General features: G+C 45.5%; 2 protein-coding genes across 36 annotated transcripts in view; both read left to right on the forward strand.

The window, feature by feature from the left end:
* The window catches only part of clasp2 (cytoplasmic linker associated protein 2), a 51,686-nt gene extending 40,141 nt beyond the window's left edge, over nt 1-11,545 (forward strand). For 15 of the 33 annotated variants that reach the window (XM_031853991.1, XM_031853997.1, XM_031853993.1 and 12 more), the window contains 18 exons: nt 87-110; nt 283-438; nt 635-726; nt 811-874; nt 1,596-1,655; nt 1,983-1,985; nt 2,469-2,632; nt 3,344-3,422; nt 5,266-5,409; nt 5,562-5,705; nt 5,830-5,936; nt 6,517-6,658; nt 8,327-8,510; nt 8,626-8,819; nt 8,917-9,045; nt 9,143-9,349; nt 9,602-9,718; nt 10,029-11,545. In XM_031853991.1, the coding sequence (XP_031709851.1) occupies nt 87-110; nt 283-438; nt 635-726; nt 811-874; nt 1,596-1,655; nt 1,983-1,985; nt 2,469-2,632; nt 3,344-3,422; nt 5,266-5,409; nt 5,562-5,705; nt 5,830-5,936; nt 6,517-6,658; nt 8,327-8,510; nt 8,626-8,819; nt 8,917-9,045; nt 9,143-9,349; nt 9,602-9,718; nt 10,029-10,106 (2,088 nt within the window). In that variant the 3' untranslated portion in view covers nt 10,107-11,545. The remainder of the gene's footprint in view (nt 1-86; nt 111-282; nt 439-634; nt 727-810; nt 875-1,595; nt 1,656-1,982; nt 1,986-2,468; nt 2,633-3,343; nt 3,423-5,265; nt 5,410-5,561; nt 5,706-5,829; nt 5,937-6,516; nt 6,659-8,326; nt 8,511-8,625; nt 8,820-8,916; nt 9,046-9,142; nt 9,350-9,601; nt 9,719-10,028) is intronic. The other 18 variants (XM_031854007.1, XM_031854019.1, XM_031854020.1 and 15 more) reach the window with 8 other exon arrangements.
* Nucleotides 11,546-13,486: 1,941 nt separating this feature from the next.
* Nucleotides 13,487-21,474, forward strand: part of ubp1 (upstream binding protein 1) — an 11,410-nt gene continuing 3,422 nt past the window's right edge. Inside the window, exons 1-9 of one of the 3 annotated variants that reach the window (XM_031854027.1) lie at nt 13,487-14,514; nt 16,955-17,106; nt 18,592-18,668; nt 18,766-18,871; nt 19,002-19,108; nt 19,229-19,381; nt 19,491-19,601; nt 20,910-21,017; nt 21,321-21,427. In XM_031854027.1, the coding sequence (XP_031709887.1) occupies nt 14,399-14,514; nt 16,955-17,106; nt 18,592-18,668; nt 18,766-18,871; nt 19,002-19,108; nt 19,229-19,381; nt 19,491-19,601; nt 20,910-21,017; nt 21,321-21,427 (1,037 nt within the window). In that variant the 5' untranslated portion in view covers nt 13,487-14,398. The remainder of the gene's footprint in view (nt 14,515-16,954; nt 17,107-18,591; nt 18,669-18,765; nt 18,872-19,001; nt 19,109-19,228; nt 19,382-19,490; nt 19,602-20,909; nt 21,018-21,320; nt 21,428-21,474) is intronic. The other 2 variants (XM_031854026.1, XM_031854028.1) reach the window with 2 other exon arrangements.

The raw sequence follows: 21,474 nt of genomic DNA on the forward strand, positions 1-21,474 counted from the left end.
TGTGTGTGTGTGTGTGTGTGTGTGTGTGTGTGTGTGTGTGTGTGTGTTAACTAACCCCTGTTTCTACCTCTGTTTAATGCTATCAGCTGTTGGGAGACATCCGGTCCAAGGTCAGCTTCTTCTCCTGCCTCTTACCCGTGTGTGTGTGTGTGTGTTTAGCTGTGTTTGTGCTCTATGAAAACAGGTGTGTGAGTGCATGTTTTCTGCCTGTGCCTGTTATTACTTCTGTCTTCATTTTCAGCTTAATTTCATCTCCTCTGGATTTCTGTCCTCCACCCGCAGAAGAAGCCAGCACGGCGGCGGTACGAAAACTACGGCATGTACTCTGACGACGACGCCAACAGCGATGCATCCAGCGCCTGCTCGGAGAGGTCCTACAGCTCCAGGAACGGAGGAGCCATCCCCACATACATGAGACAGACGGAAGACGTAGCTGAGGTTGGCGGCAACAGCAGCCATAAATATAGTCATTAGGCCAAACAACAAAAAGACACTTTTTAGACCCACAACTGAGGAAATGAGTGCAACAATTGGAAAGCCATGACTCTTCTGTGTCAGGCTCAGCATTTCTTAATCGCATTACTTCCTCTGTGCCTGTATAGAAGTCTGAACAGGTCTCTGTGGTTCTTGCCAGGTGCTGAACCGCTGTGCCAGTGCCAACTGGTCGGAGAGGAAGGAGGGGCTTATGGGCTTGCAGGCGCTGCTGAAGAACCAACGCACCCTCAGGTCAGCCACAGAGCAGGCAGTTGCGTTCTCAAAGATCAACTCGATTGTTGATTTTATTCTAACCGTTTTGTTTTTGATCTGCAGTCGGGTAGAGTTGAAGAGGCTGTGTGAAATCTTCACCCGGATGTTTGCAGACCCTCACAGTAAGGTATGAGTGCATACGGCGCAAGTACTCACCCAAAGACGCACAGCGCTCACTCATTCACGATATCATCTCAAATAGATTCATCATTCACCCACTTTTATTTTTTTATCCCCACCAACCTTCACTGTACCGGATTCTGCCAAAACAAACACAAAGGACCGATTTGTTAACACACACACACACATTTCAACACTCACAGATGTTAAATCGTTCTGTTTTTTAATAAGTTTAGAGATAAAGAAGATAAACGGGTCAAACTATACTATCAGTTGTACACTCGCATGGATATTCACACTCGGACATAATCACGGGCATGCAGAGTGTGCAATGGACTGTCATCTAACGGCATGCCACGCCTGAGTTTACGTGTGACCTCACACCTCTCCGCCGTCCTGTGGGATTGCTCTGTCACTGCAGCCGATCCACCGGCTGTGCTCACAGTGTTCACTGGTGCTCCCTCTGTTTGCCCCCTCCCCCGCTGCAATCTGAAGCGACGACACTGACCGCACGCGCTCAGACACACTTAAATATAAGCGCATATTTTTGGGCTGCCAGCTCCTCTCTCTGACTAACCAGCTGCGTTTCGGTCCTCTCTAACATTGCCACTTTCCTTTCGGCCTTTTTTTTTTTTTTTTTTTTTGAGTGCCCGTTGTCTCACACATGTCGTAAGGTGTGTGAGCCCCTTCCCCCCTCGTTTGACGATTGACGATTTGATGAATTTCAGCGAGATTCCGGCAGAGTGTACGGCACGGCAGAATCCGGTATAAGCTCAGCCTCCTTCAAGGTACTGCATCTCACCCTGGATCCCTCTCCTGCCTCCATCTGTCCATCCCACACCATCCTCACTTCTTCTTTCTCATCTCCCATGTTTATCAACGTCTCTCTCAGTTCTTTCCTAGAGTGCACAAAACATCCCTTTACGTTTTAATGGACGTTGTTGCTCTTATTTATTTGACTCTCTTTCCATTTTTGCAAATGTTGGAACAGAAAGTGGAGTTTTATAGCGTGCACACGGACGCTGAGTTCATTCAGGTGTTCTTTGTCAGGATGCTAACAGATGTGTGTCTCTCTCTCCCCCCCCCATGCCACTTCACTCCGGAACTCTCTGTAGAGAGTAAGTTCGGCCAATCAGTGTTACTGTATTTACATGTGTGTTTGGATGGAGACCTCACTCACTAACCTACCTCACATAAGGTTGCTTGGAACTACACTTTCCTGCTGAAATCATCCACCGGCATGTAGAGATGGTGACCACACAGTCTGATTGGTTACTTCTTAAGTAATTAACTGTCTCATGTTAGGTTGTTTTCTAATATTATTAATATTCATTTGATTATTTAAGTTTAATTGGTCATTGGGAATCAAAGTGTGCTGCTGCAATAACGAGTGAATAACCACTAACTTCACAATGGGAACTAATGCTACTCTCACATGATACTCCAGCATAACCTCCCTGTATCCTGTAATAACACTGTAAATGCAGGACTACTTGTATGCATGCATGTGCGTGTGAAACGTGAATTGTCGAGTGACCCGAGTCCCCGCGTGACCTAAACTGTGTGTGTGTGTGTGTGTGTGTGTGTGTGTGTGTGTTTAGGTGTTCAGCATGTTCCTGGAGACACTGGTGGATTTCATCCTGGTCCACAAGGAAGATCTGCAGGACTGGCTGTTCGTCCTGCTCACACAGCTGCTGAAGAAGATGGGAGCAGACCTGCTGGGCTCCGTACAGGCCAAAGTACAGAGAGCCCTGGATGTCACACGGTGGGTGGCACACTATCACAGTACAGACATTAGGGCATGTAAGTTCTTCACCCATGGGTGACATAAGTATCCAAACCTTTGGGAATAGTATGCCTATAGTTTGTGCTTATGTTATTTGTTACTTATACCATGGTCGGGGTGAATACTCGATTCTGATTGGCTGCAAGGTGGCCGTTAATGTCTGATAACGGACACTTACTAATTAGTTAATGCACTGGCTACAACAGAATCAGAATAAGTTATTTACAACGCTGAGTGTTGCGTTAGTTCCTCTGAACACCACAGGATGGCGACTTTAACACACGAGTGGCAAGAAAAGAAAAGAAAAGAATGGTTTTAATCTTTCCTTTGCTAAGTGAGCGTGGTATAAGCAGCATAATGCCCCTCGAGGTGTCCATAATCAGGAATTAATGGACTCAAGAGGCAACCTCTGACACACACTGGCCTCCCTGTCGTAACGGATTAAACAATCATTGTGAAATGAACCCAGATGGGATGCTTTAGGGATCTGCTCACCCTGTCGGGGTTCATTTTGCAATAATTACTCACTGATTATTATCCCTTATGTAATGGACATCTTGTCGGGCAGTATCTCATATACTTGCTGTCTTCTCTGTCTTGTGTTTTTACACACAAATCATTGTTTACTCTGACTTTGTATTCACAGTAATTCATCCTTTTACTCATGAGATGTGTTTTTTCCTCTGACAGAGAGTCTTTCCCCAACGACCTCCAGTTCACTATTCTCATGAGGTTTACTGTGGACCAGACACAGACGCCCAACCTCAAGGTAAATTGTGTGTGTGTGTGTGTGTGTGTGTGTGTGTGTGTGTGTGTGTGTGTGTGAGAGAGAGAAAGAGAGCGAAGTGTCTGAAGGCCTGAGTGTGTGGGGGGGGCTGCACTGATGTGACCTCATGCCTGCCCAAATCCCTGAATCCTGGGCTGTGATTGGACAGCGATTGATCTGGCTTGCTGCTCTGCTACAGTGTGGACGCTCCCTTCAAGCTTTCCTCCTCTAACTTCTTGTTCATGCTCCCGTACTTTCCTCTTCACTAACCAGTATCACCCCCCCCCCCCCCCCCCCCACACACACACACACACACACACACACACACACTACTTACCTTCGACTCAAGCTTTGCTACTTTATCCCTCCTCCTCGCTCTCCTTACCCCTTCATCCCTACCTTTTTTATTTTTTCATTTAAGAGATAGCTTGCTGTTGCTTTTTATTATTGCTGTTGTTTTTGTAGTCACAAATCTGATGCAGTGAGAAGAAGTGGCCACTTGAAGCACAGTTTTGGATTGTGGAGCTACTCTGAGGCCTGAGGAAACTCTTGATAGTCATGAAACATTGTTCTCAGTCTGTTGGCTCATAGCGGGACCTCACAGCTCACATCACAGACTAGGAGAGGGCAATATGACGACATGTACTGTGAGACAGTAGAAATATGTCTGTGGGTGATCAGTGGGATTTTTGCAATCGTGATGAAGTACTTGGATTTTTCTGATATGCAATTCACTGGATTGGATCTGCTTATTTTTTCTGAAAGCAGTTTTCTCAATTGAATTTTCAGGAAAAGATCTCAACATCACACAATAGAAAAGCCGAACCCACCCTAAACATACTGCATGATCAAGTCATGTACTTTCCTTTCAACGCTGACAAGTATACTCTCATTATAAGGATCCTAATATATTGTTCAGTCATTATCCATCTTACAAACTGTTGCATGAAGCTTCATAAACTGTTTTTTATTAATTAACAAGGCATCACAGCTCTTGGCTGCCATCATGTGGCCTGAACGATTAAATTGTATATTACAGATTTTTCAGAATAATATCATCAAATTTAAATACCGCCCAACCCTACTTTCCAATCTTTTTACTCCTCTTAAACTCTCTGCACCCTCCCTCCCTCCCTCCCTCCCTCTGCTCCCTCTTCCTCTCTTGTCTGCCCCTGTCCTCGTCTCCCCCTTTCTCTCTCCGTTGATTGACGCGGTGATTCTCCTCTTTCTCTCTGAAGCCCGTACGGAGCTCGTGTTGCGGGCGAGGCAGGGGAGGGTCCGGGGTTAGATTGTTCCCCCCCAGAGCGCGGCGCCACGCCTGCTCTCTAGACGAGCAGGCCGCAGCCTGGAGCCAGTCCTCCCAGGTCAGTGCGCTCCGGGGGGAGCAATTATATGGGCGCGCGCAAATGCTGCTAAGTGATTTGGAGGAAGTCTCTGGTCCATATGGGAAGAGATGGAAGGAAATCAGGGCAGGAGTCGGTTGTTGTGGCGCTTCGGAGCCTGAGCTGAATGTTTGCTTTGATTGGTTCCTTTGTTTTTGTCATCGCTTTTCTTTTTGATTGATTTGTGATAAAGCATGGCCATGACTGTCGTTTGCTCTTCTCTCACTGATTCATCAGATCATTTGATTTTCAGACCTGCAAGAGATGCACAATCTGCTGCGGTTGTACATGTTGTCTGTGAACATTGGTGGTCGTGTGTGTGTGTGTGTGTGTGTGTGTGTGTGTGTTTTGTAGTTTTGTTATTACTGTATTTGTGTTTTTGCAGGTGAATGTTGGCCATGCAGTATTTTTGTTATCACTCAACTTACTAATGAGTCCTATATCTGCACATTTGTGTATTACAGGTGAAGGTGGCCATTTTGAAGTATATCGACACGCTGACGATACAGATGGAAGCTCCAGACTTTGTGAACTCCAGTGAGACTCGGCTTGCCATCTCCCGCATCATCACGTGGACGACTGAACCCAAGAGCTCTGACGTCAGAAAGGTGCTGACATACAAACCCTCCACCAGCTCAAAACATTATTCCCACAGTTAATTCTCATGATGTTGGAAAGAACTACTGTCACTTGATTAGCTAACGATAGCGATTCCAACCCTTTCTGACCGGGATGGATGGATGTATGTTTTGTGCTACAGGCGGCCCAGTCGGTGTTGATCTCACTGTTCCAGCTCAACACTCCAGAGTTCACCATGCTGCTGGCAGCTCTGCCCAAAACCTTCCAGGACGGAGCAACCAAGCTGCTTCAAAACTATCTGAAGAACACTGGCAACGCTGCACAGGTAACGAAGGGAGTGTTTCAGAGGCACGCGGTATGCTGCGGTTGTGAATCATTACACTGCTGCATTAATCGCAGACTTCTTTTCTAACTGAACTTAACTTGTGTGTTCTTTGTCACTTCCTCAGGCAACAATGGGCAGCCCTCTGACGCGCCACACCCCCCGCTCTCCAGCTAGCTGGTCCAGCCCGGTCACCTCCCCCACCAACACCTCCCAGAACACCCCCTCGCCAAGGTAATGCGCACTCACACTTGGAACATCTAACAATAGTTGACATATTAGCATGAACACAGGACAACGTGTACTCAGGAGACGAGAGTAAAGTCTACAGATGTGCGTATAGATGAGACAACATTAGTCGGTGTGGCTCAGTGGGCCGGAAATATCACGTTACCATTGTCGTGGCCTAAATAATATCCAGATAACAATATTATCGCAATACTTAGACATTTTTTCAAGTCAGTCAGTCAAATTTATCTCTAGCTTTGTTTATTGTGCGTTTTGTCTCTTTTTGGCGAATGAATTACACTCAACCTTCGAGTGCAGGGAGGTGGAGAGTCTGATTTAAAAGGCTCTGGATTATTTACACAAAATCAAATGTGCATTATCAACATATCAATATTTCATTTATTAAACATCACGACACACCTACTGCCTCTTTTTCTCCTTGGGTTTATATGATCAGTACAGTTTTTGTTGTTTTAATGTCAATTTTGTCACAATTTTGAAGTATGTTTCATACGTGGAGTAAAACAGTTTGAAGACTCACTTCAGCTGCAGCCCTGGCTCAGTGTCCCTTTTCTTTCATTTGCAGTGCATTTGACTACGACACAGAGAACATGAACTCAGAGGACATCTACAGCTCACTGAAAGGTGTCACTGAGGCGATCCAGAACTTCAGCGTCCGCAGCCAAGAGGACATGAATGAACCGCTCCACCGCCGGGAGGGAGACGAGGTGAGGAGAGCAGACCGGGGGATGCTGTGATGAATGTGTTGATGCAAGTCTACATCAGTGTCCGGACTGACACGGAGCCTCTGGAACTGTACTGTTCTGTAATTCTTGGCAACGCCTTTTTGTTTAAGTACAATTTGACATAGCGTGACATTTTTGGATGATGACACAACTTTGAGTGAAAACAAATGTGAAACATTTACAGAGGTTTGTGTGAAGCGCAGCAGCCAAGATTTGCAAGCAGAAGTGGTGTTGAAGAGGAGGCTTAAAAACGACTGGACTGCCAACTTTTAGGAATTCCTTCATGAAACACAACAAAGCTAGTTTCACACTTCATCTTCTCTAAAGGAGCCAACCGCTGCAATCAGACAGTATTTTCTGTTGGAACTGAAGCAGAATGCAAATGAAATGTTAGAGAAAAAATAATTTGAATGCATTTTAATGTTCATCAGTTCCTGCATTCTTCAGAAATACAATTAACTTTGATTCCCTGTTGTGGGCAACATTTCGTGTAGTGTTGTGCAACAGGGGGCGTCATGCAGAGTTGCTGGCCGAAATATAAGTTGATTAATCAATAAAGTTGCTCAGTGTTGCCATCGCAATTAAACGTCTGTTTATGACGTGTTTTTTTGATTTTAGTTTGACACTACTGTCAGAATGATGCCTTTTTTAGGCACAGTAGCAAAACTATTTTTTTCTTACTTTTTTAAGCTGCTTAATTCTGATCAACCGATATGGAAACGAGATTTGACAAAGTATTCCATGTTAACTTTGGATGCGTGATCGTTTTTCGCTATGCGTGCAAAGCTACAGGCATAACTCACTTGGTACTTAAACAGTAATGGGTTCTGATCCATGTCTTGTTGAGCCTTGCAACATGTTTTCCAAGACTTGCAAAGGTGTAAGCACAGACGCACACACACACAGACGCACAACCATAGCCAGCTACATTAACTATGTCTGTCCCTGAAATGTGATCTGTTCCACCACTCCCCCCTGCAGTGTGGGAACTGAGACCTACATCAAGTGTTTGAGACTGAAGGCCGTGAACTTAAACCTCTGATAAAAATCATGTGTGTTATCTGTTATGATCCCAGTGATCAACAATAACCTCCCCTTTAATACTTGACAAGTGGTGTTCAGTCCAAATTTATGACTTCAGACGTCGCGTCAGCTCTTTCTGCAGACCCTCAGCCACCCCTGCTCCTCTAAAGGACACGGTGTACTGTAGTACAGAGGTGTGACCCCCTGACATTCTCCCCGTGACATGCATCTGAAATCTAACCAGCCCACATGTCATCAGCCTGCCAAACACAGCACACCTGACTCCTCAAACCACCACTCAGACCGTGGCTTTGAGTGTAAATATACACAGAAATAAGAGCGCCTTGAACCTCTTCACCCATGCACCAGTTCTCAGTGGGTGGTCCCACCCAAGTCAGCCTTCTCAGGTCGGCCTCTTAATCTCATCCAGAGAACTGCATGCTTTCATAAAAGTAAATATCACCCAAATGTTCCTGGTCATGTGATTCAGAGGAATACATCTTTTTTTACTTTCTTTAGTGAATATAACTTGTCAGTGCTGCCTCCCTTTTTGTGCAGCAGTCAGGAAAAGCAAACAATGTTTGACTGCAGTGACGATGTTGAACGGTTTTTATTTCATCTCCACAGGGGGACAGCGGGACAGACTTTGTGGACGGCGGAGGCCGCATGGCTCTGGACAACAAGACGTCCCTCCTCAACACCCCCCTGCTCTCCTCCAGCCCCCGAGGGGCCCGCGAGCACTTCTCAGACTCTCCCTTCAAACACAGCCGCAAAGACTCCAGCATGGACGACTCCGAGCATCTCACAGATGGTACAGGAACACATTGTGACAGACCAACACACACGCACTGCACCACTCAAAACAAACGGTATGATAACTGTCCCATGTTTGTTTTGTGTTTTTCTCGTCTATTGTCTCTTAACAGACAGCAGCCTGGACCAGTCGGAGCTGGTGGCCGAGCTGCTGAAAGAGCTGTCCAATCACAACGAGCGCATTGAGGAGAGGAAGGCAGCGCTGTGCGATCTGCTGAAGCTGATCCGCGAGAACACCCTGCAGGTGTGGGACGAACATTTCAAGACCATCCTGCTGCTCCTAATGGAAACGATGAGCGACAGAGAGGTACACACGCCGGCTTCCTTTTTCTGTGATGACACATGTGCAAACAGGCCAACTTCAACTTCTTTCCTTTAAACTGACATCCTTGTAATTCTCCCAGCATGTGATCCGAACACTGGCTCTGCGGGTGCTGAGGGAGATTCTCAGCAAGCAGCCCTCGAGGTTCAAAAACTACGCAGAGCTCACCATCATGAAGGCCCTGGAGGCTCACAAAGACCCCCACAAGGAGGTACGTTTTGTTTTAAATCATGAGGACTTCAGAGAGCGTGCAAAAGTTATTCTTTTGTTGATAAAGGGATAGCAAATAACTTTTTGTGTTCCCGCAGGTGGTACGAGCAGCGGAGGAGACGGCAGCCATGTTGGCATTGTCCATCAGTCCAGACCAGTGTGTCAAGGTGTTGTGTCCCATCATCCAGTCAGCCGACTACCCCGTCAACCTGGCTGCCATCAAGATGCAGACCAAAGTAGTGGAGAGGGTTCCCCGCGAGGGCCTGATGAGCCTCTTGCCTGAGATAGTGCCAGGACTCATACAGGTAGCACACATACAGGCATAGTTTAGTTTTGATGCTGAACATCATGATCTAGCGCTATTCGAAGTATAATAGTGGGCTTATTATTTATTAAAAGTTAGAGGAATTGTTGTTTTTATGTTGGTAAAACTAATGCACCTCCCGTCCTCAAACCCCACCCACACACACACACTCATACATGAATACTTTAGCGGACTCCTTTGTTTTCACCAAAGTGTCTTGCAGGTTTGTAATCTATTGTATCTGCTTGAACAGGGTTACGACAACTCTGAGAGCAGTGTAAGGAAAGCCTGTGTGTTCTGCTTGGTGGCCATTTATGCAGTGATCGGAGAGGACCTCAAACCGCACCTCAACCAACTCTCCAGCAGCAAGGTAACCTGACCCGTCAGCATCTGAGACAAGGACGAAGCACAAGCCAGCTGGCTTAAGATGAGTAGTTTCTCATCCGTGTTACCGTGCAAGGTCCTTATGTCTTCACACGCCAAGTTATGAGGTCTGTGACAGGTTGAAATCAGGCACCTTGAGACACTTTTGAAGTAAACACCTTTTCGGTGTTCTAGATAGAGACCAGTGCGCTCTTTTGTTGCATGCGATCCAGATTTTCACCATGTTATGACTTCCTTTCAACCTCTAGAGGCAGACTTCTTCACATCTATCCTCTCGTCTGTTTTTCTGTTCGCAGCTGAAGCTGTTGAATCTGTACATCAAGCGCGCCCAGTCTGGCTCGAGCGGCGGTGAACCTCCGTCTGAGGGCCTATAGGAGACACGGCGCACTCCCACAGAACTGCAACTCTGCCCACCGAACATCAACATCAGTTCATGAACTCACACCCACACAGACCGAGAACAAAACAGACATCCTAACACTCTTTCACCGGAGCAACCTGCTTACAACCACACCTTCCCTGCACTCTGGCCAGCACACACACACACACACACACACAATCCTCATACATTTCCTGCCCCACTACAAGATTGGAGTTGCGCTGCAGAAGAGAGGAGTGCTGTAGTTCTTCTGACCCTCGCTGTGGATCCACCCTGCTCTCAGACTGAGCAGAACCCTTAAATACAAACAGACAACACACATTCAGTCACACCCAGGTTCGTCACTAACCACTCAAGGATGAAGATATGAAATGTCCGTCCTCCATCCCGAACACTACAGTTTCCCCTCTGCATAACATCTTGATGTCAACAGGAAGTGTGTCTGCGTGGTTCTCATTTTGAAGGTCCGGTTCATAGAACAGTGCTGAGACGAATGAATGGTGCCGTCTTGTGTCTTTCTTGAACAGTGAGTAACTGGGGCCAGGTAGACGGGAATGTAAATGTACGTTGTGTCATAGTTTGGATTTATTTTACGCGATGAGGTTTTACCGCAGCGGTTTTTAAATGTCTGGAGTTTTCTCTCTCTCACACACACACACACACACAAACACACACATTTTCTCTCTTTCAAAAAGGTGCTGATTAGCCTAAAAGGTACGACCAGCGAACCGTGCGCAGCACTGACGTGAGTCACAGCGGGTCACGCCTGCTCGTAGAAGAGACAGTACATGGGTTGATTCCAAAGTATAGGAGGTGTTTTGTGCTTGGCTATGCATGAGACTAAATTTAAGGGAAAAAAAGGTTTTATTTGGAGTTCGATCGACAGTCATAATAGTGTGACTTGGGGTTTTAAATTAATGGTGAACAATGTCCGCCCCTTTCAGAAGAATTCATGGTGTCCTCCGTTTCTCCCGGCTCTTCTTGGTTCACTCTGTTTTTGGGCAACATGGAGAGGAAGATGAGTGCGTGCTGCTTACTACATGAAGTATGACGGGACATGGCTTATTATCACATAGTGGATATGTATCTCTACATGATATTAAAATGGAATATCCAATAACTGTAATTTAGGAGAGTTCCCCAGAGGGGGGGTTCGCACCTGTGCCCATCCTTGTTTTTCTCTCTCTCTCTCTGTTGCGCTAGCTGTAGTCTCTCTCTCTCTCTCTCACACACCTATTTTTTTCTCTGCTGAGAAATTTGTAGAAATGTATTATTTACAGCTCTGAAAACAACTCGTCGTGTCACCCTTTTCTCTTCTCTTCATTGTGTCTTTCTTTCCTTGCTCTTGTAACATTCTAGTTTCACTGTTGTGTTTCCTCCGTGCATTTACAAAGCTGTGCTTACATTACAATAAAGAACTTGTACAGATCATGAGCCCTGCCTCTTCTGCTTTTTGTAGTGGTGAAAGGGTGGATAGAAATGTTAGTGACAAAAGGGATAGAGATATATATATATATATTTAACACATATTTACTTACTAATTCATTGACTCATTTTGGTTGTAAACTATTTGTCTGTGTTTTACTGACCCAGGATCAGTGATGAACCCTCTTCAGTATATCTTCTAAAGATCCAGCTGTACCTTTTTAAACCAAGAGATCCTGAACTCTTCTCTCATATCACAGCTGGTGATTAAAGGGATAATACTGAAAGAACAGATCTGTTGCACAACTTTTTTTGTATGTTTTTGTGTTTTGTTATTGTAAAACACTGAATACTTTTTTCCTCCTTGCATCTAAAAACCCTTAAAATGAAACTCTAACAAAGAAAAAAGCCTCTTTGGTTAAACTGCTCATAACTTGTGTCTCTAACCTTTGAGGGATCACAAGAACACTTCAGTATTTTTTATATTGCTTTCCTCAATCATTTGGTCCATAGAATTTCTGAAATTGTTAAAATATTCCCATCACAATCTCTTAAACCTGTTCAAATTACTTGTTTTCCCAACTAAACCCAAACATTCAATTTACTATCGCACAAGAAAGAAAGAGGCAGAAATTCCTCACCACAGAGAATAATCACTTTTCTGTCTAACAGCTCCTGTCCTGTCCTGTTTTTACTCAAGATTGTTAATTAATTGGTAGATCAGAGAACTGTGATATAAAAAGGAAAACGTGAACAGCAGTTAAGTGGTTTGGACTTATCCAGTCATATGTTGTGAATGACATTACGTTTATGTCTTACGCAACATAGCCATTGCTGAAACCGGCGCAGAATGTCATGTATGCATCCGTTCTCGAAGCTGTAATCTGAGGAGCTGCTAAAGAGGATGTCAGAAACAGCGCCAGCCTGCAATCATCTCCCAACTGCCAAAGTACATGCAGTTCATGTGCATTGTATGTTACTTTCTACTTCTACAATTCAGAGATACATAACGGTGTATAAAGGACAACGCGCTGTTATAAAGTACCCAACATATAAAGTACTTATTAACCAACTTACAAACTAACTCCACCTCGACCAGCTGCAACAGAACACGCTGCTTTCACATTAATGCCTAACAATCCGGTAACATAATATATTTAATGATGTATCACTAAAATGGGTGCAAGTATTGTTCCATTATGTCTTGACTGTGTTTTACTCTTCAGCCTGACTATTGTGCGTAAACCATGTCCTGAATTGTGTGAGAAGTCACATAAGGGGAGGGGGGGGGGGGCAGTAATTAAAGTCCTAAGGCGGGTCTTCCCAATTGAGCAAAAATAGCGCGTGTACCCTGCCTCGGAATTTTTTTTTTTTTATTTTTACCACCCATTAGACTTGACCGCGCGCCACGTCCAGTATGTCGTCCAGGGTCCGACCGGTGGATAATTATTGACCAGACAACACGCCTGCAACCGGTGAATGCAGACTCCTCCGTCGCACTGACATGAGACAGACACGAGCTCCTGTTTGAACCTCCTCGGTTCCGGGCTGAGTTGTGTATTTTTTGTTGTTTTTTTTTGGGAGTGAGACGTACTGTAGTGACAGCTGTTTGGGACAACACGATGTTGTTCTGGCAGCCTTACACTGAAAACTTCAGAGTCCCCGAACACGACGGCAGCAGTTATACACGGTACGAACCTCATGAACCTAAATGTGAAATGTTTATTTACTTTATGACGTTGGTGATGTAATTATATTATTGCCAAAGTAGCTATTCATTAACATATACCTATCATTAACATAATGTTAATTAAAAACTATTTAGGTGCATATATCTACAGTATTGCTTTCAAAGTCTCTGTTTTTGTTTACAATATTGACATTGTAAATGCATTTATTATACTTTCTGGGAGGCAGCGCGCAAGTACAGTTGGACACAATGACGGAAGCTCCAAGGTTTCTAATTGGCTAATTCCCCTGCGCTGGGTACAGAATGCCTGCCTCTGATTGGCTGATCGCCTCCCTTGCATCCTTCCGGAAGGCTGTCCAGTGGCAGCGGCGATGCGGGAGGCTTCACGGAGCGACGGTTCTTCTGTATGCTGAGGGAGCCATGTTGATGCCTGGTTTTGTGTCAACCGCTGCACTTTGGATGGTTAAAGGACTGCGTCTCGAGGCCTGGGAGCCTTAGCGGTGATTCCAGCATCGCTATGAGAAGAGGAGAGCGGGTTGGGATGGTACAGGGAGCGTCAGAGGAGAGCTGCTCTTAGGGTCACGCGATTGATTCGAAAGCAAAGTGAAGTTGATGCTAGTTAGCCTGCTAGCTAGGTAGCAACAGCTGTGCGGAGTGGGATGAGCCGTGTGGACTGAAACAAAACCCGTGTTTTCTGGTTGTTGCATTTTGTTGGGCTGACGTTAGCTTAGATTGCTTGAAGGCTCGTGTAACAACGGGGCTCGTGGATTCAGCGTAAGCTTGTTGCCTTTTGTGAAAGCTAGCTAGTTGTTAGCTAACGTTAGCATGCTGACAACCAGCTCGCATCTTTAGTCACGACTAACGTTTGCTAGCTGAGTCGACCTTAACGTATCGTTGCTTACAGACCAGTGGAGCACCGTGTCGTGTGTCAAAAGGTACCCCCGCCCTAAACCCCCGAGTGGAGATATGGCGATACATCCAGTCTCTGTGGAAAGCTACCGATTCGCTCGCCCAGCTTGCACAGCAGCGGCTAACGGGCTAGCAGCGTAACTTTCCTCTCACGGAGTCGCTCTAGAAGCTGCAGAGTCCACTTCCTCGTTAGCCGACGACCTCGTACCTGAAGCAAGCTGGCGGCCCTCCGAGTAGAAGCCGAGGACAAGGAGCTGGGGCCGATGGTCTGGGTGCTGAAGATGGACGACGCCAGCATAGAGTCGGGGCTGGTGCACGACTTTGATGCCAGCCTGTCCGGCATCGGACAGGAACTGGGGGCCGGAGCCTACAGCATGAGGTCAGAGTCCGGAGTCAACATGACAAACCGCACCTTTCTAACACGTTAGTGCTAGTGGGTCGATGGAGAGCACAACATACTATACTGTCTGGAAGTGTTAACATTACACCCCCCCCAATCATCCCTGTGTGTGTGTGTGTGTGTGTGTGTGTGTGTGTGTGTGTGTGTGTGTTGTTCCCTTTGTACTGAGTGCGATGGCTTCTCTTTGTTTTGGGATTTGGAGCAGGGCAGTCATCGCAGGGTGCCACGATCAGGGACAGAGATTAATTCCTCTCAACCTCACCAAAGTGAAAAAGGACACGTGTTGTACTGTGAGGGACAAATGCATAGTATCAGTTCATGTTGTTGCTCAGGTTATGTGTGTTGTCAAAGAGATGCCTAAACTCGGTGTGCATGTCAGGATAACACGGAAAAAGTCTGCAGAAAAAAGCCTCGTTTTGGCCCCTGAGACTGGCAGAGTTGCTAGAACTGGTCTATGGCTTTGTTTCTAAAGATCAGTGGTGTGTGTAAACAAAAGGCTGTGACATTATGTACACGGTGATGGGTCTGATTTTAGTAATGTTTGCTCTAAAAGAGGTAATTGACTTCAGGTGGAAGCGGCAGATGCATCCAACCATCCGTTTTGGAAATAAAAGGAGTATTTTGTAATTGTGTAAGAGACCATGGGTATTTCAGACTGATGATCCACTACTACTTTATATAAACTGCATAATGCATCACTGTTAAATAACATGAACCTTTTTAAAATTTACTGATTTATGTAAATATCTGGCCAAAGAATACGTAAACAAACCTATCAATCGGACCAAGCATTCAATTCTAACTCTTGACACGACTCCACACAGAGTTGAATGCTCGCTCAGATTTCTCAGCATTGAACAAGTCCAATCCCACCACAGGGTTCACCATTAAGTTTCTGCTTTAGAGTTTTTGATCCAGTCACACAATCCTCCTCAGCAGCATCGTGTCACTCTTGTTTGTATTACTCAAACTATGGCATTGAAAGGGAGTTGTTTTGGTATCACTATTGACAGTACAGGTATGTTATTGGAACACAATGTTTTCACATTCTAACCAGCTCTACTAGCCGCACACAGTCTGAGTCAATATGCTCAAATGGAGCACACGCCACCAGTTTCTGGTCTCTCAGGCGATTCCAACATTTGTCCCTAAATGTGGCGTCTTCTGACTAGGCTACTAGTTGATAATGTGTCTGTGGAGGATGGATATGTTTCCTGTATCTGTCTTTGGTTTAATGGTTTAAGGAGGACCGTGTTGGCATCAAAGGGGACATTGTTGGAAAAGCTGTTCAATTAGTAACTCTTGGTCTGTGTGCACCGACTTGTGTAATGGGTTATGAGAGGTGTTGACATTTAAGCCCCCAGGACCTGCATGCGTCTTTGTGACGCGACTGTAGGTAGTTCACCAACACTCGAGCTGCGGGCTGCATGTACGTAAGTGAATTAGTGGAAAAACAAAGAGTGCGGTGGTTGTCCGTAGCTTCAGGAGTGGTGCTATCTGTGGGATGTGGGGCATGTTTGGAGTCAGCAGCTGGTAGGAACAGAATGTCTGTGTGTTTTTAGTGGAACCAGTTCCCATTTCAGGAAGCAGATGTAGTTTTCCTGGGTAGCAGGTTGGTGCTATCTGGGCACCAACTCTGCAGAGAGAGAAACACAGCAGCAAGGGATTTGATCGATCAGGCCTGCTGTTTGAAAGAGTCTGTTGTTTGGAGCGAGGTGCTGCAGGAATGTCTTGAAATTGTCAATTTTATTTATTTTAAGTTTGGCTTGGGTTCAGAGCAGCATCATGACTTGCCAAAAACAAGTTCCCCAGGTAATGAGATGACATGGTTTGCATGGATAGGACTCCTTTTCTGCACAGCCACTGAGATCTACACACACGCTCCAGTTCACTGTGCACCGTTTGAACTCTTGCAGCATTTGTCAGGGTGAGCCGAGGACGGGTCGGTTGTCTAGAGTGGCTGCCAAGTGTGAGAGATAGTATGTGTCAGCAGCTCAGGCTATCTCTGGGTGTTTTTGTTCATTAATCCTGCTGCGGCCTCATGCATATATAATCAGAGAGCCATCTGATCGATGGGGCGCCTTCATCACTCCTTCTAAAATAAGCCCATCTATTTAATAATTCCACGCTATGAGGAGGTAAAGTGTTGTCATGCCAAAAATGAAGCATGCAACAGTTGGCACAAACAAATTTGATGTATTTTTTTGGGAAAAGCTTCTGCTTTAAGTGAGGTCACAGTGATTGTGTTGCCATCAGGATGGCATTGGAGCATCAATAAAAGCTTAAAACTTTGTGTATGTTATGCCGTTCGTGGAACACTTTGAAGCTGTAGTTCTTTCCTGATGATGATGATTGCTGCATCACATCCCTGCTGACTTCCTGTTTTGTGTTTCTCTCCTCTTTCCTCTGTCTCCCTCAGCGATGTGCTGGCTCTGCCCATATTCAAGCAGGAGGACTCCAGCCTTCCATCTGAAAGCGAGACCAAAAACACCCCATTCCAGTATGTGCTGTGCACCGCCACCTCGCCTGCTGTCAAGCTGCACGACGAGACGCTCACATACCTGAACCAAGGTGAGACACACGATACCGGCACTCAGGAGAAAGTTGTTTTCAACTCAAGCCGTGCATAGAAACTTTATTGGTGTTTGATGTGTGGATCGGAGACACGCGGTACACAACCATCATTTAATATCAATAAATAATTAACACATTGATTTATTGCACATACAGTATAATTACTGTAAAATGAAACCGTTCACTTTATTGTTAAGCATCACCGATTTGGAGATTTACTTTATTTGATGGCACAAATAGGGATTCACGTCAATGGAGGAGCTGGCAACCTCCTAATTTTAACGAGCGACATATGTGACTTATGTCTCTATATGCTTCACTGCAAGACAAGCTGTCAATTATTGAGCCACGTTTTCATGGAAAAAATAAGGATTTAATTTATTCATCCATGAAAATGGAATTTCTAATTATGGAAACATACAGAATTGCTAGCGCAGCAAAAAAAATGTCACTTCAGGTCTTTTGTTTGCTGATGCAAAACATTTTCCAAACGGCAAAGAAGCCTGTTATTAGACGGTCTGGTCGTCCATGTCATTGGGTCAGGATGCACTTTACTGGAACGTATATAATATAGTGTATGTCACCTTATTGTGTAGTTAAGATTAAATTTGTAGGTTTGGTGGAGAGGGGAGTCGTTCTCAACATTGAGATGGTGTGAACCTGGTTAAAATACCTCTGATGTGTTCACGTAAAAACCTTGTTGGCATTTCCACAATCAAAGCAGAACAACGTGATACTTACCTTTTTTTTTTTTTTTTTTTCTTTTTTTTTAGTGCAAAGAATGTTCACATTTGTAGTATATTTTTGTGTTTTGCTCGTACAAGTGCCCAGCCCATGTTGACACCAAATACACTGCTATGGGGTGGAGCGATGGACACTGGCTCCACAATGTGAATGAAAGTAAAACCCACGCAAGAAGAGATGTGGCATCAACTTGCGTCATCCTTCTGCAGCACGCTCATATTTCAGAACTATGGCAAAACAATAAACAAGGTTTGGCCTTTGTGCTGGCAGTGCTATCCATCACAGAATCTTTAAAGAGGAGGAGTCATGGGGTGGGGAATTGCTGACTTTTTTTCTTAATCTGCTGTCGGGAGACTGTCGGTCTCACTGTACAATCCGAGACCAAGATTTCTCTCCAATTGTCATCTTTTGTTTGGGATAACCCAAAATCACACAGCTAGAGGGGCTTTTCTTTACAGCAATATATTGGAAAGCTAGAACTTCATCTTAAGCTCTGCAATTAAAGGCTGCCTCTGTTTAGACATTTAAATCTTTTATGATCATACGATGTCAAACCATATAATGTGCAATAAAACAATAAACCACCTAAATTACACAACAAACAAAAATAAACTATCCTCTCTGACGATACCATTAAAGGACAGGGAATAGTTACGTTTTTAGTAGCGCTCATTTTTCGCACCTCCTATTTCTTTCTTAGCGTTGATTTTGTGGTCTGTCTCTCTCTCTCGCTCTCAGGCCAGTCTTACGAGGTGCGTATGTTGGACAACAGGAAGCCAGAAGAGCTACCGGAGCTCACCAACAAGATGGTGAAGGTGAGAGGATCCTCACAGCTGGAGGGGGGGGGGAAACATTTTACTTCTTACGTCAAATACACTTCATACCTAACACTGTGCGCGTGTTTGTGTGTAGAGCATCGTGCGTGTGGTGTTTCATGACCGCCGGCTGCAGTACACAGAGCACCAGCAGCTGGAGGGCTGGAAGTGGAATCGTCCTGGCGACCGTCTCCTTGACATCGGTAATGAAGCTTGGCGATAGATGTTTACTTTAAACCGTCCCGTGTGTCTGATGTGGAGTTCACATATCTGTGTGTGTGTGTGTGTGTGTGTGTGTGTGTGTGTGTGTGTGTGTGTGTGTGTGTGAGACAGATATCCCCATGTCAGTGGGCATTGTGGAGCCGAAGACTCACCCCTCCCAGCTTAACGCTGCAGAGTTCCTGTGGGACATGAACAAAAGAACTTCTGTTTTTGTGCAGGTAACACACACACACACACACACACACATATACACATCAGCTCTCTTTTGTGCCATCTGTTGGGAGAGCCACTGAATTCAAGCACATATTTCCGTCTCACTTGTGCTTACTTGTCTGCAGGTGCACTGCATCAGCACAGAGTTCACTCCCAGGAAGCACGGAGGAGAGAAGGGCGTCCCCTTCAGGATCCAGTTTGACACGTTCTCCCAGGGAGACGTAGGAGAGTACACGGAGCACCTCCACTCTGCCTCCTGCCAAATCAAAGTCTTTAAGGTACACACTCGTTCTCTCATCGGGGGGGGGCGTTTTTACACCCCAACATGCGGCGGCACTCACAGCAAAATTAAATCCGTCTTGCTCTTCTTCGCCACTTCCTGTTTAGCCAAAGGGGGCGGACCGTAAGCAAAAGACAGACCGGGAGAAGATGGAGAAACGCACACCTCAAGAGAAGGAAAAGTACCAGCCTTCTTATGATACCACTATCCTGTCAGAGGTCAGTATGCAGCTACTCTGGACCATCAAGCCTTACAGATACACGGCCCTAGCACAAACTAGGCTGAAGTAGTAGCAGGCATCCAGTTTACATTTTTCATTTGGGTGGTCATCCATGTTAAAATGTATGCACCCAAGTACGTGAAATATATGTACGTGTTAGGTGAAGGGCCATACTGGTGCTCTACATCACTGCCAACCATCTTGTCAAACATGTATGAATGCGTTTTTTTCGTCTTGTCCGTTGTCGGGCTGTGACTTAATTTCTCCAGGCTCAGGGTGACGTCAATGAAAACACTCAAGTATATTCAATTTACAATGTTTTAAAACGGAGAAAATAAGTAAATCCTCACGTATTAAAAAAAACTGGAACTAGTTGCCAATTCATCTTCTGCCAACTATTACATGAATCCATTGAAATAAAGAAAAAACTACCAAACAGCAGTCCTTTTAAAGGAGCTACCAAATTCACACGATACCTTTTTATTCCTTTGCTATTCTTATTGTTTTCTTCCTTTTATCCCCCTCCTCCCTACAGCATATAGCTCTTGAAGTAAAATGCTGTTTGCTGGTGTTAGATGGGGGAGCTTCTCATAGGCACATCAATAAACCACCACAGTCTGCTCTTGAACTGCAGTGCATCAAAATGTGATGATGATACAACTTGACATAGCAGTCACAGTGACAGATGTGGTGGACGTCCTGTCTCCAGCGCAGGTTTGAAGTCTCCTCGCGTGTATATATTTAGCTCTGTAGCAACATGAACGGAAACAAATGGCTGCTTGGCAGAGGGTTTGTTGTCTGGTATGCTTTGGAAAGTGGTTGGCAGTAATGTTAAGATGCAACCCCCCCCCCCCCCCCGAGTGCTGTTAGTTGTTTAGCTTCGGTGGTAAATCACCTGGATCCTGACGCATCTCGTCTCGTGGTCTAGTTTAGTTTGTAGAGGTCTAAACAATAGACAGTCTGCTGGGTTTCCCCCCCCCCCCCCCCCCCAAGAAGCAAAGGTGGTCTTTTTGTCAGGTGAGGGGTCCCAGGTCCACAATAAAACAGACTAAAATGTTAAAACATGCAGAAACACCTTTGATTGGGCTGTTAAGTCTTTATCATTAACTATAGATCACAATGTTTTCTGTGTCTCAGGTTTTGTCACGGCTTTTATTGGTGGGGGGAGAAAAAAAAAAAGAAGCATTTATTGACGTTTTTAAATTGTCTACACTTTGTATGCCACACTGACACTGCCCGCAGGTTATTGGTTGTGTTTGTGTGTCGGTCGCTGGCTGGCTAACCTCTGCTGTGTGTCTGTATGTAGACGAGGCTTGAACCCATCATAGAGGATGCGGGTGACTACGAGCTGAAAAAGTCCAGCAAGCGGACACTTCCCGCTGACTGTGGCGACTCCTTGGCCAAGAGAGGCAGTGTAAGCACCCTGCTCCCCTCTCCTCCCCATCACTCCATCCACAGTCTGCCCCCCCCCCCCTCTCCTGTAGACACCCGGCTGCAGCCTGAAGCTTGTAGACCCTCAGCTGCTGCGAAGGAGACGTTTTTTAATGCCATGTATTTGACATTAGGTGGGATGGAGGCGGTGCAAAGCTAAATTCCCTTATCCACCCTTGATTTTTCCACAACCTTTTTTTTAATCTGTTGGGGAGTTGGCCTGCAGTGTTTATTGACCCAGTGAGTCTGATTAATTGTGTATTTATATATCTGTGTCTCCCCTCAGTGCTCCCCGTGGCCAGACGCCTACGTCAGCCCCAACCAGGCAGCTACTCCCTCCTTCTCCTCCACCCCGCTGTCCACCTACACAACCTCCTCCTCAGTACCGGACAGGTGTGTGTGTGTGTGTGTGTGTGTGTGTGTGTGTGTGTGTGTGTGTG

This window comes from Anarrhichthys ocellatus, unplaced genomic scaffold (genome assembly GCF_004355925.1).
Source record: "Anarrhichthys ocellatus isolate YVR2014 unplaced genomic scaffold, GSC_Weel_1.0 scaffold14, whole genome shotgun sequence".
Lineage (NCBI taxonomy): Eukaryota > Metazoa > Chordata > Actinopteri > Perciformes > Anarhichadidae > Anarrhichthys > Anarrhichthys ocellatus.